General features: G+C 39.9%; 2 protein-coding genes across 5 annotated transcripts; both read left to right on the top strand.

Moving 5' to 3' along the window:
* Positions 1 to 3,585: 3,585 nt before the first annotated feature.
* LOC306824370 (chemerin-like receptor 1) lies at positions 3,586 to 6,689 on the top strand. The gene is made up of 2 exons (XM_079344486.1): positions 3,586 to 3,665; positions 4,250 to 6,689. Exon 2 carries the CDS (start codon positions 4,261 to 4,263, stop codon positions 5,401 to 5,403), a length of 1,143 nt encoding a protein of 380 aa, XP_079200612.1. The 5' UTR covers positions 3,586 to 3,665; positions 4,250 to 4,260; the 3' UTR covers positions 5,404 to 6,689.
* Positions 6,690 to 9,745: 3,056 nt separating this feature from the next.
* LOC306824372 (chemerin-like receptor 1) lies at positions 9,746 to 17,950 on the top strand. Of its 4 annotated transcripts, none has more exons than XR_013779134.1 (4): positions 9,746 to 9,769; positions 10,737 to 10,816; positions 11,112 to 13,663; positions 17,703 to 17,950. XR_013779134.1 is itself a non-coding variant. In XM_079344489.1 (3 exons), exon 3 carries the CDS (start codon positions 11,126 to 11,128, stop codon positions 12,227 to 12,229), a length of 1,104 nt encoding a protein of 367 aa, XP_079200615.1. In that variant the 5' UTR covers positions 9,746 to 9,769; positions 10,737 to 10,812; positions 11,112 to 11,125; the 3' UTR covers positions 12,230 to 15,143. The 4 variants fall into 4 exon arrangements, 2 of the variants coding, with proteins under 2 accessions (XP_079200615.1, XP_079200614.1); XR_013779135.1 differs by lacking the exon at positions 17,703 to 17,950 and adding an exon at positions 14,721 to 15,143; XM_079344489.1 differs by lacking the exon at positions 17,703 to 17,950 and having other exon boundaries at positions 10,737 to 10,812; positions 11,112 to 15,143.
* The last annotated feature ends 1,426 nt before the right edge of the window (positions 17,951 to 19,376 follow it).

Genomic DNA, 19,376 nt, shown 5'->3' with positions numbered 1-19,376 from the left:
ACACAACAGTCAGTATGCCACACATTTCATAAAAAGAAGTTGTGGATTTAGAAACGCTGTGAGCTCACAGTGTTTTGCACACAGCCGAGAAGAAAACTACTGGGTGTATGAAAGTGATGCAGGGGAGTCAGAGTGTGTCATTAGTGATGTACTGTCTCACTCATACAGATACAAAAACGCAGATACAGTTTAATCGTGCAATTCTGGTTGCTCCCCCAAAACACAAACACACACACTCTCTCTCAGGTGTGTAAGTGAAAAACAAACCCCCAAACTCTAACTGTATATATCACCCTCTGCTAAAACTAAACTCCTCTTAAACCTCCACAAGTTGTTTTACACACCCAAATTGGTATTTGTGCGGCATACACATAATTACACGTTTGGTTGGTAAATCAAGAACTCTGGCAAGCCCTAGCCTCTGAAGGCTTCCCTCAAACTATAGCCCTGGGATGGCTATTAATATCCCCTACAGACAGCAGCAACATGCTCTGCCTTCACTGCTCTGCTCTGAAAAAACGTTGCAGAAAACAATTGAAAAAACCCATTTAAGTACAGAAAAGAAAAGTGGAGGATCTGTTGCTCAAGAGGGTTTTGACTGAATTAAAGAGAGTTGTTGTATGGTCTAGACTTAAGCTGAAACAGCAATGTCATTTGTGCAACAAATGGGGCTAAAAATGTAGTTTGGAAGCAATGAGAAAAAGTTAACTGCATGGGTCAGCTTATTTCAAAGTGTTTCCTGTAGTTAGAGTGAATTGTTTTTGGTGCCGGTGTAGAATATCGCTCAGTGGGGAGAAACATTCAGATTGTGAATATTTATGTATCCCAAGAAAAAAGGCAATGATAACAGACGTGTGTCCTCCTACACACTGAAATGAGGGTGTTGCTGTGAACCCATGCAGGGACTAAAGGAGTCTATACCCAGACACACTCACAGATGTACAGTCTCTCACTCTCTCTCTCTTTTTTCTCTCTTTCCTTCCTCCCCCTCACATCTGGAGTATTGGCCGAACACAGTTCCTGTGTGGGGTGTGTGTACATTAGCAAGGGGGTTCAGCATTTTAGGGTTGGGCAGCTTTTAGCAGATCACACAACGCAAGCCTGATCACTTTAACATTTTGATGCTCGTTGTTTAAATTGGTGGGGCTCAGCTCATAAAGGCCCCTAAGGTGCTTCTTTGTCTGGTTGATTAGAGTGATAATGTCAAACATTCAAGACTTGAGATTGAGATTTCAAGTCTTTATCTCCCATTTAAGTAGTACAAATATTTATTTAATGAGAGTTTAAATGTTTTAAATGTAACTTACAATGAACTGCAGTTTTTCAATGTATACTGTGATCAGTTATTTTAACTTTTTGTTTGGTTGATTTCTGCATACTAAGCATACAAGGCAGTACCTCTTAACCTCTTTGCTTATCTCACAGTGTACACATATTAGTGTGTTGTTTTCTGATGAAAAGTCGGATCCAGTCATCTAGAAGATGTTCTTATTTGCCTAAAAAGGTAAAAAAGGAAAAGGAATCAGTATGACTGTTACAAGTTAAAAATAAACTTGACGTAGTTTCAGATAGTACTTCAGGGAAAAACTGTTGAAATCGTTTTGGAATGTAACATCCGTTTCAACGTTGATCGAGCTTACTGATAGAGTTGCCGTTCAATGGGACCAAATTGAGCAACAGCAAAAGGCTTTCTAAAAAGGATTTCATTTTGTACACAGGTATATTTATTTCTTCTTTAGTGTGAAAATGTGGAACAGGAACAAACAAGTAATGTGGTTCTGTAATAAAATCATTTTATTAATTTTCCACAAACGTGTGGGTAGTGTAACGGGGCAACAGAGTTAAGAAGAGCCATGTGGGAGGAAATATGACCATGAAGTTAAACTCAGATGAGACATTATTTTCTCAAAATGAAAGGTAGGGCTGCACTCTGGAGACATGAGCTTAACTTTCAGTTTCTGCAGCCAATACTCCCACATGTTCATGCCTGCATCTTGTTCTCGTTATTTTTATGTCCAATGTTATTTGTCTCTTCCTGTTGTGTCTGTATGATTGATAAGATATTGTGCATATCGACACATTCTTTATGCAAGCATGGAGCAGTAATCTTGGTATGCCAGGAAGGTTTTTGGACTCTGTTAATCATGCAGCTGATCTTGAGGTACATTTTATTGCATAGTTTTGGATAGATTTCAGTTCCAATTGTAAGGCTCAGAGATCTGTACGGGGATATTTTTTAAGTACAACAGTAACAGGAATGTGCCAGGCAGGTTTAAAAGATGAAATTGCCAGCAATTATAGCTTGAAATTGCTCTAGGGTGTGTGTGTGTGTGTGTGTGTGTGTGTGTGTGTGTGTGTGTGTGTGTGTGTGTGTGTGTGTGTGTGTGTGTGTGTATGCATTCTCTTTTTTTTAAACTAGCAATCAGGGTTGTGGTTGTTGTCTAACAGTATTCTGTAGTAAAACTTGTTCACCTTTTAACATATATTTTAGATGTCACATTCTTCAGGAATGCAGGGTGCACTTTAATGAGTATCAAGTTTTCTCCAGTGACCAAAATCATTTCATCCTGTACCACGATGTTTCTATCTTAACTTTGGAGCTCATGCAAAGTTTTTGTCACAATTAACACAAAATGAAATGTAAAGCTTAAAAAATAAATAAATAAACATAAAATGTGGTACTGTCTTAGTATTTGCTTGCTAAATATTCAAATATATAAAAGATGTTTAATGTCGTGAAGGGATGTGGCCAGAGAAGACCATTCTATTGAGTAACATACACTTTTGTGTAAGCATTACAATAATGTGACAAAAGTATTTTTTTTCTCAAGAGTGTGATTGGCTCCACAGTTGTTTATCCAGTTTAAAAATGAACGTGGGCACAGTGGGAGTAACCTGGTATTTCATCTAAGTGCAGGGCACCTTAAATCATCGGCAGATGCTGCTGTGACTTTTCTCCATGTAGTGCAGCTTGAAGAAAGAGGAAATCAAAAATATGACAATCATGTAACCCACAGATAACCATTCACTAGACCAGCACAGAGCCATTACACTTAAAACCTCAACAAATCATGACCTCAATCGCCTTGGTTGAAAACACATTACACAGCATTATCCCTGGTGAACATGAGAAGTCCCAGCTACTCCAACAGGCAGTCATCTAAACAAACCCACTATGTATGCATATACAGGCATAGTCGTTTGGTTTCTTGGTGTTTTTTGGAGTTTCCCAGCTAAATCAGGCTGCTTTTGAAGGAAACATGTCTTGGCAAGATTTTGCGTTAGACTTCAGATCGACTCAACAGAGCTTGTTTGTTTGTTTTACTTTGTCAGATGGGGATAAATGCAAGTCTGTAATTTCGATCTATAGACCTATACTGTGTGCATTAACGTGGCCAATATCAATAAAGCTGCAGTTACATTTCATCGTACCCGTTTTTAAATTTTCTGCACGTGTAGCCCAACTGATACAGCATATACTGCAAACTGTTATACGGTCTCCTGATGAGAGTAAGCGCCTGAGGTCCCGCCTCGATGTGGGTGATGACGTCACATATTTAAGGAGCCAGGGATCAGAACTCCAATAATCCTGCAGACTGAGCAAACTGAGTCCAGAATTGCTTTTGCAGCGGAGACATCCCCATCGGACTGGCGCTTTGAGAGAGGTACTGTATCTTACGTTTGTTATCCCAAGGAGCTAAAAGGCGGGGGGAGGGAGCTTCAAATCACCTAGTTTAGGGACACACTTTCACTGTAAAATTATGTCTGGATTTGAACTGCTTCGTTTCAGTGAGAACTGTAAATTAACCATAGTCATAGCTCCAGTGGGTAGAAAGACTTTTTTTGTTGATGAAATAGACAGATTTAGACACTAGTGGTAATGGCAGAGGTGTAATAGGCTGTCTTTCCTAATCTTTTCTTGATCAATTTCGGTTCCCCATTTTGCTTGCCAGTTACACTGGAAATTTGTTGCACACTTTGCATGTACATGTAGGGCGGAAATTTTTAACTTAAATTTTGTGTTTTCTTGCATTATGAGATCTTATCAAATATCCATTGTTAGATCTTCTCTAAAAGGTATTAATTAAAGATTTCACAAATTCAAAGAGTTATCTTGGTGTCAATAGAAGTTCATGAAAAGATTGTAGTTTTTTTACAGAGGAATCGTCATCATAATCTAACTCTTTAATCTCAGGAATGATGAGAGACTGGGTAAAAAAGTTAACACTGGTTTCTGTTTTTACTGTAGCTCTCAAGACAATGATGGATCTAATGACCACCACGCCGTTCTACCACATTAACACAACAGATGCCACTGGAAGAAATGGCTCCATGTACGAAGATGATGAAGAGTATGACTATAGGGATGAGCATGCTGAGCTGAGACAGTCTCTTAATGTCATGTCTCTCATCGTTTACTGCCTGGCCTTTGTTCTTGGTGTGCTCGGAAATGGAGTGGTCATCTGGGTGACGGGGTTTAAGATGAAGAAAACTGTTAACACAGTTTGGTTTCTCAACCTCGCTGTGGCCGACTTCCTCTTCACTGCATTCCTGCCTCTGAGTGTGACATACACAGCCATGGATTTCCACTGGCCTTTTGGCAAGTTCATGTGTAAACTGAACAGTACAATCAGCTTCTTGAACATGTTTGCCAGCGTCTACATTCTGGTGGTGATCAGTGTGGACAGATGTGTGTCTGTGGTGTGGCCCGTCTGGGCCCAGAACCACAGAAGTGTACGTAAGGCGTCCTGTGTGAGTCTGGGTGTTTGGGTGCTGGCGCTGACTCTCAGTACACCATATTTCATATTTCGAGATATTGGAAAATCATATAATAATGACGACATCATCAACTGTTTCAACAACTTTGCCTTTTCAGATGACTATACAACTCTGTCTGTAAATCAGCTGCGACAGTTTCGTCACCAAGCCATGACCATCACCCGCTTCCTCCTGGGATTTGTTGTCCCCTTCACAGTTATTGTGTCCTGTTATAATGTGATTATCCATCGTCTCAGAAGGAACCGCACCCTTGCCAGCAAGTCGTGCAGGCCCTTTAAGATCATCGCTGCAGTAATTGTTATTTTTTTCCTGTGTTGGGCCCCATATCACATCATGGCTCTCATCGAGTTGGTGAATCACATGGCTAATCCAGCAAGTGAAACACTAGACCATGTCACCACTATCGGTGTCCCCATAGCCACCAGCCTGGCCTTCCTCAACAGCTGCTTAAACCCACTGCTCTATGTGTTCATGGGCCAAGATTTCAAGGATAAAGTCCGCAAATCCATTCTGAATGTTCTGGAGACTGCTTTTCAGGAAGAAGTTTCTCGATCTTACACCTGCACAAACTCAATGATCACGAGTCGGAGCAAAGACAAGTCTGTTTCTGATGCTGAAGTATAAGGTTTGTCCATGAAGTGAAAAACACAAATAGTCTAACTGTAGATAGCTAATGCATCCAAGTATAAAAAATAACATATTTTGAAAATTTTGTTACGGTTCTAATAAGGACCTAAAACAGCAGTATGCAGTATATCTGAGCTGGAACATTTGACCTGTTACAGTTTTATTGAAATAGGTTTTATGATTGTTTAACTATTGAGGTCTATAACAGAATGCAGTTTCTCAGCACCACCTACTTCTATTATTCTGGATGAGAAGGATGGTAATACTGTAAAATTACTTGTGGTCCATCAGCAGTGCAAGTGATGGAACGTATGAGTATTTCAAATGATGAAAATAATCATTTCAGTACAGTGTTTACCAAAAGGGGGTTGAGTGCTTTATATCAGTTAAAATCAAGGAAACAAAAACAAATCTGCACACATAAATGTACACATGCAGACACATGTACCCCCATTGAATTAAAGAAAAGCAAGAGGCTGGGTGTGTCTGTTAGAGATCAATGGTTCTTCTTTGCTATACAGTCCTGTTTTTGGCTGCACTTTGACCCACAGTAGTATCTTCATTACACCACTGAACAGAGGGTCCCAGCTGAGGTACCCATATGATGTCCTGGCTCTTGCTGGGACATCATTGAAACAGTTGAGTTGTTGGGGTCAGAAGGGGCCATGGTGTACGCAGTCTTGGCATTAACACATGCTTGGGTTGGAAGGTGGCAATGCTGTTTTGGTTGCAGGGGCAACTAAAGGCCATAGGGTAGGTTATTTTTTTGCAAAACAAGTTTTCAGGAAATGAGTTGCCTAACTTCTCTCTCACACTGAACTCCGCCCAGCAACCGAAGTGGCCACAAAGGCCATCTCTGCATGCATACAAGTCAAAGTCTGAAATAAGATGTTAAACAACACTAAGTAAAACTTGTTTTATTCCTGTATATTAGTCTGTATTAATTAACCTAATATGTAATGTTTATTTCTTGCACTGCTTTATGTATGACTACAACAAAGAAATGTATTTAACACACTGTTCCACGCTTAATAAACAAGCTGTTTAAATGTGGTTCAACACAAGCACAGGCCAGTGTAAGCTTTATGTAAACCTTTTGATACTTATGAAAGTGAATGTGGGATTACTTTAGTTAGAAAGTCCTTTGCATGGTAAACTTGGCAACACTTGGTAAACTTGTAAAGTATGATATTTTGTGTCATTGTTGGAGGTTTTAGTGTTTGTCTCGGATCCCATCCAACATTGAAAGCATCTTATGTAAATAAACTGACTGCTTTAATTTATCCAATTTTGTCTTTTTGTCTGATTTTGCTGGATAACATTCTTTATTTAAAAGGCTTAAACCATAACATAAAACCATTTCAGTGGATTTATGGCAACTGCTTTTGTGTTTATCCAACAAAAAATGTGTCATATGAATTCAGTCGTTTGTTGATATACAATGTGTAGACTCACTATAAAAGCCTTGTTCTCATAAACTATGTTAAAGAAAGTTAAGTTTGTGTTGCAGTTTTTATTGTGCTTTTTAAGTTGTTGTGGGAGTCAATAAATAATGGCAATGATGATGATTATTTTTGTGGTTGTCGGAACCATCACTCCCAAAATATCAATCTCATCCTGATATAAGCCTTTTATTTTGTTAAACAACTCCTCAAAACACGGAGCAGTCACCCGTAGTTTATCTGTGCATTAGACAACTCAGCTGATCCAGCATCATATATTAATTTATCCTCAATAACTAGTTGCTAATTAGAGGGCTTTGCTTTATCCCTGTTAATACATACATGGCCAGTGGGAGGCGCTGTTTCCCATGTGCTTCTCAGATCAGATATGTTTAACACAAGCAATTTAACATACACTGTGCTCTCTTTGTACAATGTAAATAGTAAATACTAATAATTAACTAAAAATATAAACAAGTAATCAAATACTAATAGGTGCAAGTCTAAGTAAGATAATAGTGTAGTGGTGAGTTTTGCAACAGGATGATGAAGTGAACATGAGGTAGTTATCTTCACATTATCGACATTAAAGAGTGAGCATAGACCATTTAAATTGAATAAAATACGTATATGTACATTCACAGTGATAGCTTAGTTCCAGGGTTATTTCACAGCAACAGGTCTGACACTCTGTGACTAATAGCATTCATCAGAGTGACAGCCTTATAATGGGTTGTTTTGGCGTAACTAGTGATCTGTACCGCCTGCCAGAGTGAAGGAGTTTAAACAGTTTGTGTCCAGGGTGTGAGGGGTCTGCAGCGATGCTACCTGCCCATTTCCTGACCCTGGACCGGTATATGTCCTGGATGGAGAGACACCAATAATCTTTTCTGCAGTCCATATTGTCCATTGCAGTCTGTGTCTGTCCAGTTTGGTTGCAGATCCAAACCAGACAGTGGTGAAGGTCCCTGAGGTGCAGTCATTGGTGTAGATAAAGGTTTAAAAGTACTTCTTTTTTTTATTTTCGATGCACTTAAGAAGTCATCAGAGATCAAACAACAGCAATGGAAAACATGTTTTAGCAGTGACTGTCTCTCAGCTTTTGTTTGTGAACAGTGCTACAAATCTGTTTGTACTAATAATTGTTGCATGTGTTGCAGTTTTTTGCATGCCAGTAAAGTGGAGTTTATATTTATCTTCTAGCTCTTTTCTGAGTACTCATTTTGCCAGAGTATGTTATTATTAATGAATTGTGTAGCATGTTGTATTATTCTGTTAAACAAGCTGGATTGAATATAGGTTTTATTTATAGACTTTTTGAGTTAAATATCTTCAATCTTGTTGTCTAAACATACATGAAAACCTACAGTTCCCTTTGTTTCTTTCAAACAAAGGGAACTGTTTGAATATGATACTTTCTACTTCATACTTTCTAATATGAAGGATGTTTGTTTCCCTGTAATGATCATTCTTTAGTGTATGTTTGGTGTGAACCTATAGAAGGAATCTGCTGACCAGTGTGCTGCTAAGAAAAGAGGATGGTCAACAAGAACTCTGAGCTAATACCTAAAGTTTCAGCACAGCTAACACATAATACAGGCTTCTTGATCCCTTCAATAAAATATAAAAAGTCCAAAGTTAACAGAGCTCTGTAGTGAATAAATGTTGTGCTGTTTGTTGGTAAACAGTTCTTTTTTTAAAAATCAGAAACATTCAACACATTACACGTACATTCAATGCATTTCTTCCATCAACTTGTAAAAAAATATCAAAGTTAAAAATACATTCAATTATATGGCTTACTGCATGGTGCTATTTGACGTGACTGTGTTGCCAGCACAAACTTGTTGTATGAACATATTTCATGATTGATAAAAAGGTAAATAAAGATAAAAGAGGTTAACAAGTTGTTGGTATTTGTCAACCACATAGGTGTGAAAATGTTGACTAGATGAAATGTAATGCAGAAATCCTAAACTTAGAAATCCCCCGTTCAATGTCAAAATAACTTGTCAGAATAATATTTTATATGTTAATCTCATTTGTTTACAGGGACGGATTCAAAGAGGCATTATAGAGTTTGTGCTACAGTGAGAAAGAGCTGGTTGCTCTATCTTTGTATTCTAACCTCTCCTTTTGAGCTCTCTTAGGTTCCTTGAGCTCTCTTAGGTTCCTTGGGACTGTTGGTGGGGATGGCCTGCCCAAACAACCCCCCCCCCCCCTCCCCCGGAGGATGGCCTGCCCAGATCCCCCCCCCCCCAACCTATCCCATCCTATTCTTCTTTCTGCATCTTGTCCCATCTCCCCCATCCCATTTTCAAGCCCAGCACAGTTTAGCAGATGGCTGTTCCGTCATGAGCCCGGGTCTGCTGAAGATTTCTGCCTGTTAAAAGGAAGTTTTTTCTTGCCACGCTATGACGGATTAAGCTAGGCTCTTGTAATATAGCCATCAGTAAGGTCCTTTACCTGCTTTTTGTAAACATAACAATGAGCATGGTCTTGTTGCCTGCTCTTTTGTTAATGTTAACAGACAAACAGTAAGGTCCTTTACCTGCTTTTGTAAAGTGTCTTGAGATAACGCCTGTTATGAATTGACGCTATATAAATAAAGATTGATTGATTGATTGATTGATAGAAAAATAACAATAAAAATAAATGAAGCCAATCCTGCTGTGACTGACATTGTTTTTTCAAGTGCAGCAAAGTACAATTCACTTCCAAATACTCAACATGAACTCGTCCATTTTATGAGCAACATATTTAAATGAAGGGTTATAGACTTCTTTTGCATTCTGCGCGCGTCACCGCCTCTATGTGGCGATGACGCACTTCACGCTGACAGCCCAGGTCTATATCAATCTGACAGTTTGATAAGTTCAGCCACTGATTTTTTCTGAGAAGACCTGAAAACTTGTTGAAAGGTAGGTTACTTTTTTATACTTTTCATACTTTTTTATATATACAAGACGTTAACATTGCAATATAAACTATTCAGGATCGTAAAATATATATATATATTCCGTATTTTTTAGGTTACGCGGAATTTCCTAACGCAATAACCTCAAATGTTTTGAACATTTTTTATTTTATCTTTTTCTTTTTCTTTCTTTAACTTGTTTAACATATTTTGCTGCCTTTCCGAGGCAAAAATGTTTTTATAAATGAAAAAGTTTGGCGACTGTAAAACTGATCACTGCAAAAGGTTTTGGTCATTATGTCGAGTTCCTCTTTTATCATTCTTGCCTCTGAAGTTGTAATTTTTGATGTTACGCCCTATTATTAGTTTGGTTGAAAGAAGACAGAATGCCAAATGTTTTTGCAATTTTGTAGATGAATTATTTTTTCTTTCTTTTCCTTTCTGCAGACGTTTTGTGTGTGCGCATCTTTCATAATTATTTTGAAATTAAAATTGGCTACACCACTGCCCGGATGACCCGATGAATGGTGAAACTGATAGGCCATGGCTTAATTGTTGCCCAACCATCTGTTGATTAAAGTTCTTAAGTTGATGAGAACAGTTTCTGAAAAATGTCTATGTTGGATGATAACGCATTCGGAAGAACTTATAAAATACCTTGGCCTATACCTTAATAAAACACACTAAATTTTATTTTTATCAATTTAGTTTTGTGATGCTTCATAGTCTTTAAAAAATAATAGCACTTAGCTCGGCCTGTAGTTATTATCAATTGATTAATTAATGTGTCCTTAAGATTTATAACCTGAACAATTACGAGATACTGTGCAGCCTACGTGTGCGCAAAGATTTATAAAACCATTTGTATTGGTTGCAGGTTTTTGCCATTGCTGTGTAACATTATGTTAGTCTGTGTTGTTAGGCATACTGTTCTTTGTGGTAGTAAAGCCCTGTTATGTTGTGTTTTTCAGTAGGCCTACTTGTTTCCCAGACCTGCCTGCCTGTTTGTTGTTACCAGTGTTCCTGCCTACATATAAAAACCTGCCTGTAAGTAATCATCTGCACTGGGGTCCTTTACCTTCACAGCACTTGTTGGCTATTATTAGATTCCTGATATTATAAACCTGAATACAACTACTTGGCTTAAGTTCTGGGATTCTGGTTTTATTAATGCATAGTTAAATTGAACAGAATGTAGCATTATTTAATCATGAAATATTGAGCAATGGTAAGTTAGTAAAACAAACATATTTGAAATGTGTTTAATACAAAACATGCACACATGTATAAGACATAGTAAGACAAAAAGAAAGCATTTCATATTGTTTCTTCCATTTTCATTGCAGGGCTCTAAACAACAATGGCGATGACCATAAACTCTTCATATAACGTCAATACAACAGATATACCTGGCACAAATGAAACACATACAGACCCGTATTATACATTGAGATGGTCTCTTCACATCATGTCTATGACTATTTACAGCCTGGTCTTTGTTCTTGGTGTGCTCGGAAACGGACTGGTTATCTGGGTGACGGGGTTTAAGATGAAGAAAACAGTTAACACAGTTTGGTTTCTCAACCTCGCTGTGGCCGACTTCCTCTTCACTGCATCTCTGCCTCTCAGTGTGACATACCTGGCCTTAGATTTCCACTGGCCTTTTGGCATGTTCATGTGCAAACTCAACAGCACGCTGAATATCCTTAACATCTATGCCAGTGTCTACATTCTGGTGGTGATCAGTGCAGACAGATATGTGTCTGTTGTGTGGCCCGTGTGGGCCCAGAACCATCGTAATGTACGCAAGGCATCTCTTGTGAGTCTGGTTGTTTGGGTGCTGGCTCTGATTCTCAGCGTGCCATACTTTGTTTTTAGGGACACTGGACCGTCCTTTAACAATGAAGTCACCCTCTGCTTCAACAATTTTGCCCTTTCTGATGACTTTGAAACTCCTTCTGTATTAGAGCTGAGAGAGTTTCGTTCGAACGCCCTGACCATCACCCGCTTCCTCCTGGCATTTATTGTCCCCTTCACCATCATTGTGTCCTGTTATGCTGTGATTATCCATCGTCTCAGAAGAAACCGCACCCTGGCCAGCCAGTCAAGTCGCACATTTAAGATCATTGCTGCTGTCATTATCACTTTTTTCTTCTGCTCGGCCCCCTTTTACATATTTGCTATAATTGACTTGGTTCATGCTTCGAACAACTATGAGAGTGAAACACTGGACCATGTCACCACCATTGGGATCCCATTAACAAGCAGCCTGCTCGTTATCAACAGCTGCCTGAACCCACTGCTCTATGTTTTTGTGGGCCAAGATTTCAGGGACAAAATCCGTAAATCCATCCTCACAGTATTAGAGACTGCCTTCCAGGAGGATGCTTCTGGCTCTCACACTGACACAAGTGCATTGAGCAGTCAGAGCAAAGAGATGGCAATAAATAATACTGAATTGTAAGACTTTATAAAACATGAAACAGAACATAAACCTATAGATAGATAGATAGATAGATAGATAGATAGATAGATAGATAGATAGATAGATAGATAGATAGATAGATAGATAGATAGATAGATAGATAGATAGATAGATAGATAGATAGATAGATTTTGTTAGGTTTATTTTCTGTTTTTTGTTCATTTTAATTTATTTGATATGATTTATTCTTCATAAATAACAAAACAATAACTTAACTTCCTTAAAGCTGTTGAAATCGCATAGTGTCATTTACCAACTTATTTTTTGTACCAGCAAGCACAGTTTCAAAGTAAATAAATAAAATATTGTCATTTACTCATTAAATTTATACATTTAATCACATTGAAACATCAATTGTTTCACTGCATGCTTTCATTTTAGACACAAAATAAATTACAGAAACATAAAATTATCAGTGAACTCATTTTAAAAAGTTACCAAAAAAATAAAGTCAATAAACAGAGATTCATTCAGTGTGTATGATGTTAGTTCTATTTGCCATGTTCTGTTTCCATTGTCTGAGAGAGGTCAGCTTTTAGTCCTGTATAAGATGGTCCATGACATGTAAGTCAATAATGAGAATGTACAATTATGTTGAGAAATATGACTGATCCAAAACAAAGTGTTTGTGTTTTCAGAATTATGGCCTGTAATCAAGAGGCTGACAAAAGTAATGACTAATGATACTATTAGTGATTGCCTCTGTCATATGTTATGGAAAATTTTACTCCATGTGTACTACGAAGGTCTCATAGAATCTGTCATATGAAATGTATCTGAAATGTCTTAGAATACGACATTCACAGCATATTGGGTGTTTTGTTTCCCATCAGTTTGTTCCCTTTATTCTGTTTCTCACACTCTGTACATGTGGGAAGAGTCACCCAGACTCTTTCTCACTGGACTCCATCTCCTTCTCAGCCTTGGGAGATGGTAAATAGTCATGTAGTCTCTTTTCTCACACTAGGGGATAGATGGCGCCCTGCCAGGTGGGCAGTGTCTCTATGTGGCGTGATGGGGAAGTGATCTGTGTAATGTGATGGAAATGTATAAGTTTTCATGTTTGCCTTTACTCGGGGCCTCTTTCTCTCCTCACCGTGTGAGAGAGGGGTCTTCGAACGCTTATCTTGCCTTCGAATAAATGTTCATTGAGACCAGATCGATCTTGGGGTTCCTTTTTGAATAGATCTTCTCACTCTTTATTTTCACTCTTTGGTAATGGAAAAAATTCCACAACAATTTGGCGTTGTCGGCAGGATCCAGCGAGCTGCTACACGAGGGGAACGGGAGAACGGTGCTTGGCCAGCCTGAGGAAAAAAACTCAGTCCACCTGTTTGAACAGGGGAGCCGGAATCTCGTTTCCTGCGTCTACGGCCGCCTGGATCCAACGGACTTGATCCGAGAGAATACTGGGTGAGATACTATTCCAATCATAATTATGGACTCTCTGGGAAAGGGAAGACGGGTGTTTTTATGATTTCAAGCACTATAAAGAGAGAAAATCAGGGACTTTCCAAGGAAAAATCAGTGCTCTTATGATTTCAAGCACAATAAAATTTGAAATACCGGAGATTTTCCAGGGGGAAAATTGAGTGTTTTTATGATTTCATGCACTATAAAGAATAGAAATCCGGGATTTTTTCTTGGAGACTCGGTGTTCTTATGATTTCGAGCACTAAAAAATAGAAAAGGAATCAGACTTCCCAGTGGGAAATTCAAGGTGCTCTTAGTATTTCAAACTTTAGGAAGCTAGGAGCTCTGGATTTTCTCCGGGGGACTCTCAGTGCTCTTATGATTCGAGCACTATAAAAGTGAAGAATCAGGGGACTTTCCAGGGATGTTCAAAGTGTGAGAATATTCTCGTGGCAAGCCAGTGCCCTTAGCATTTCGGCACTATAAAGTTAGGAAAGCCAGCAAGAGACGTCTTGACTGTAACATGGGGTCCGGATCCACTAAGTGTCAAGGGCCTTTCCCCGACAGTCCATTGTGTAATATTATGATATAAAAGAAAAAAGAAAAAGAGAAAACAGGAAAAAAGGGAAAAAACAAACAAACAAACAAAAAAAAAACAAATACGGTGAAAAATGTTTCGAATGTCTGAATGAGTGGATGATTGAATATGGATTTCCAGAATGAGTTTCGTTGAACTTAAATCAGTTATAATAATAATAATAATAATAATAATAATAATAATAATAATATAAATAATAAAGACAGTATAAATAAAAGAAAAAGGTAAAGGTGAAAGTTAAGGATTTGAAAAGATATGGGAGTCATAGCAAATGCATGACAATGTGGAAAACTGCAGTGAGACTCGCTGCAAAAGAGAGAGAGGAAAAAAGGTCATGTAAAAGATGGCAGAGGGAAGAGTTTAAGGTGGAGATGTAACTGGAAGAAAAAACCAGTTCAGCCCACCTCCATATAGGTCTAGTGATACCTCACGCCTGTCTCCTTATATGCCCCATTGCAGGCACCATTGCAGGCCCTCAGGGTGACGGACTCGGACCTGGACTCCTACCCTCCCATGCCGCCGTCCCTGCCACCACTGGAACCAGACCAGCCGGAACCAGATGACCAGCCTCCTCCCCGTGGTCAACAGGGCCCAGCTGACGGTTCTTCAACATCGCAACGTTATGACAGCCCTAACATTGCCAGTCCAGACCAAAGAGCAAAGCATCCAGATGGGAATAACACAGACACTGGAATACAAAGCTGCTGTTGCTACTCTGACCTGAGACCTGAGAGACGAATTCTTCAGAAACACTGATACCAGCGCTATCAGGAGTGTTCTGCAGCCCAGAGAAGCAAGCTGCTGATTTCCTGCATTGCCTGACGGAAGCCTTTAACCGTCACTCAGGCCTCCTCTGCAACCACATTATGGATTATGGATGTTGCAAGGCAGACATGGTGTCATGGTGTACGGTATGGAGAGCTCCAAAGACACGTTTTACACGCTCAGGACGTGGTGAATGAGCGAGAAGGGAGCAGAAAAGAAAAGAGAGACACTGTTGCATAAGCTGCCCGTTTCCAGGGCCTGTCCCAAAGACACGGATGCGAAGGGGGCCGAGCCCTTGACTGACATTCTGACGTGTACCATTACTGCTGGCAACCTGACCGTTGAAGGGACGATTGCCCGCAGCGAGGAGGAGCTGAAGGAGGAGCCACCGGTGGGGACGGACGGGAGGTTGGGACTCCAGGTGCAGACGTCAACCCGGTTGCTGAGGGTCCTGCCCAGGGGCGTGAGATACCACACACACACACACTGCTACACTCTGTTGAAACGGCGCCTGCTTCTACTGATTCACATAGGTTACACACACAGGAGGCATTAACACACTTAGAGTTACAAACACAACCCCTGCCAGAAATGTGTTTATTTACTTATTTTTTAGAAACTTGTGTTTATTCACTTATGTTATAGGAACTTTTGTTTATTTACTTATTTTGGGTATTTATGTTATTTTGATTTGATTCCCGCATTTCAAAACAAACCTGTGTTTTTACGATAGAAATTTTGGGGAAACTGGTTAAATTTATGGTTGATTTTAAGGCTACTCATTCTGTGATCACAGATTACAGATTTATTTTGTCTACCCCAATTAGATACAGTGGCAGATAGATTTATTCTATATCTGCCTCTGGGGAAACCATTAGAGAAAGGGTTTCTAATCTAAAGATACGTCATTCATTTCTGGTTTCTCATCATGGACCTGATGATGATGATCCTGACACGTGTTACAGCTGTACAATGGGCCCATTTGAACTGAAATATATCTGTGAGTTGAGACTACAGTTAGGACAATCGACCCAGCAACTTGTTAAAATGACAAAAGAAAAGTTGCTCCTGACTCAGACTTCAAGCGACTTACTGACTTACACTGTACCTCTCATGCGTCTAACAACTTCGACCATGTTTATGGAAAACAATGGTACAAACAATCCTCTGACAGACGGACTCTGACGTTGTTTTGGAGCTCCCACGTGGCTGCTATCTGTGTGTCCTTGATGGAGCCTCAGGAAGGATTGTTTAGAGTTTACAGTTTCTCTCTGCATGTTTCTTCCTGAAGCTGAGCGCTCCTTCGAGCTATTGTTTATATTTTAGCTAATTGTTATTATTTGATGTTTATTTTGTAGAGAGAGAGCACAGTCTACTGAATTAAATTCCCTGAGTGTTAAACATACCTGACCAATAAAACTGATTCTGATTTTGATTAAAACAATCCCTGTCTCAGTCATACCTGCCTTGGGTCTTCCTGACCCCTCCTGTCCTGTTGTGTAAACTGTGGACGAAAAGGGAGGATTTCTCTCTTCTGTCTTGTTATAAATGTGTGGTGATAAACTCCGCTCGGTGGCCTACTTTTCATCCAAACTTGACCCTGTGATTGTGGAACTTCCTGGTTTTGTTTTTTTAGAGCTGTAGTAGCAGCTGAAGAAGCTGTTTAAGCTTCACGTGACATTTTTGGCTTCGATCTTACAGTCCTTGTTTCTCGTAATGTTTATTATTTTGCTTGATCGAAATGCATGACACTTGTCTGCTGCCAGGTGATTGCGCTATTCCACCACCTTGCTTGGCCTCCCCAATGTCACTGTCAGGTCTGCACACCTCGTGCTGACCTCTCTGACCGACCGCTGATTAACCCTGACCTAATCCTGTTCATTGATGGTTTCTCCTCCTGCTCTGACATTGGACTGAAGAGGGTAGAATACGCTGTCTGCTCTGAAAACAATGTGTGGGCCTCTGGCTCACTGTCATCTTATTACTCTGCACAAACAGCAGAACTTGTGGCTTTAACTGAGGCCTGCAAATTAGCATCTAAAGCGGTCATGATCTACACTAACTCCCCTTATCCCTTCGGAGTAGTTCATGACGTTGAAACACTATGAAAACATCGCTCTTCTCTGAAATCTGACTGTAAACATATTTGAAACTGTGGTTTGCATGTTTTTCCATGTGTGTCAAAGCATTTCCAACTAAACATGTTGACAATAGTGCCGTCGCAAAAGCTCTTTTGACAGAGATCATTCCAAGGTGGGACATACCTAAACCTAAACTCCAGTGATAATGGCATCCATTTTATTAAGAAAGCCCGAACAAGAAGTAAGTGCTCTGTTGGGGTTCAAGCTAAAAACACTCTGTGCCTCCCATCTACAGTCAGGTGGCGCTGTGAGCATGAAAATGGCACTTTAAAAGCAGATTGGCTGAATGTTGTGAAGACACCAAGATACCCTGGACAAAAGCACTTCCGCTTGTTCTCATGTAAAGGCGTACACGCACACGTGCACGCACCTCACTTAACTTTTATGAAATATTGTTTGAACATCTAGATAACACTGGAGGGGAAACCAGCACAAAACTAACTCCACAAAACTAACTAACATCTGCTGCTTTATTAGAACGTAGCATGTTGAAATATTGCAAAAGTCTGTCACGGTCCCTTTCTGTCTCCACCAGGCGGTGAAAGCTGCACTACCCGTTCCAGCGGCCTCTGGACCGCTCTACACCTTCTGGCCAGGACAGTGGGTTGCTGTGAAGGACCACAGGCACCGCCACTGAAAGTCCAAGCGCCGGTTAGGTCCGAACCAGGTTCTGCTGACCCACACCGTTTGAAGGTCGCAGAGATGGCCACGTGGATTCACGCCAGCCACTGCCGCCTCTTCACTGGAGAGCCCAGTAGCTGCCCCTAATCCAGCCCATAATTACTCTGAGGTGCTCAGAGCGTTCCTGCGTGGCCACCATTGGAGCCGTTGCCTTTACCATCTTGTGCCTCCCCTGGTGGTTGTCCCTTTGGGGAGACCCTGTCCATGCGTCTCCCACCAAAGGTGAAAACAGAAAACATTCAGGGGAGCGGCATAGTTTTTGGATTATTGCCCCAAACCACTCCTTCTAACTGCTTGCTGATTCCTTATGACGCCTTAGTACACGTTTCCACTTCCGTTTTCCTACTGTGGAAAAGCAACCACACTCCACACCTTTTCACTGGAAAAGAAATCTGACGCAAACTTTTCACTGGAAAAGAAATCAGACTCAGACTGTGAATCTTCCCCCTGGAGGAAGAATGTAACGGAAGTTATTATGTTCTTCGTGATCCTCACACCTTTACTGCACCGACTAATTTTTTTTGTGTTCGATCTCGATCAGTGTACATGTTAAAAAAAAAAAAAAAAAAAGGTCTCAACCTCTTTGTTAACCCTTCTGTCTGTATTACTTGTCAAGACCCCAAAAGCACATATTTGGGTACCAATGCGGGATGTAATATCCCTCTTAATGACTCCTGCTCTTTCTTTCTTTCTTCTATGATAAATTTGCTGTTTATTGGAATTGTGCTGCTGATTTTGTTTTTTTCTTTAGATAGATAGATAGATAGATAGATAGATAGAAATTTTATTGATTCCAAGGGAAATTCAAGGCATGAATTTGGTCATGGTTTGGTTTTGTTTCTGGTTCTTCTAGTTTCATTCTGTCCTTAGTGTACTTGTTTCCTCGTGTCCTTGTGTTCTTCTACGTTGTCTGTAGGCTTGTTTTCTTAGTTTGGTGTTTAATGTTTCCAAGTCTAGTCTTTAGTGTTTCCTGTTTTATTTTGTATATTTGGTTGTGGTGTCAGTGTCAGGTTGTACTTTGTACTTGTCCTCAGTGTTCTTTGTTCCTTGTGTTTCCCGCCTTAGTGATTACCCTGATGTTCCTCACCTGTCTTGTTAGTCTCACCTGTGTCTGATTACCCCTTGTCTATTTAGTCTCTGTGTCTGCCTCAGTTTCTTGTCGGGTCATTGTCGTTGTCAGTGTCTTTCATATGTCGTCATCTCTGGTTGTTCCCTGTGTTTTCGTCTCCTGGTTTTTTGGATTTTGGTTTTTGGTTTTTTGAGACGTTTTGGATTTAGTTCTTGGTTTGCTTTTTTGTTAAATAAATTAGTATATTCTGCACATGGGTCCTCCTCCCTGTTTCCTGCCTGCTCGAGCGTGACAAATTTCCCTATGTTATTCCTGCACCAGAGCTTGGGTTCAGCACCTAGAGAATCGAACTGTTCAATATCAACTCCTTTCCATGACTTCCCCTGTTATTAAGAATTGTAAGAATCCAGCACCTACAGGGATGATGAAGAAGACTATAATCCGTAAATATTGATATGC

This window comes from Symphodus melops (assembly GCF_947650265.1).
Source record: "Symphodus melops genome assembly, chromosome: 5".
Classification (NCBI taxonomy): Eukaryota; Metazoa; Chordata; class Actinopteri; order Labriformes; family Labridae; genus Symphodus; species Symphodus melops.
Note: the sequence above shows the minus strand (reverse complement) of the source record. Positions and strands in the feature narration are given on the sequence as shown.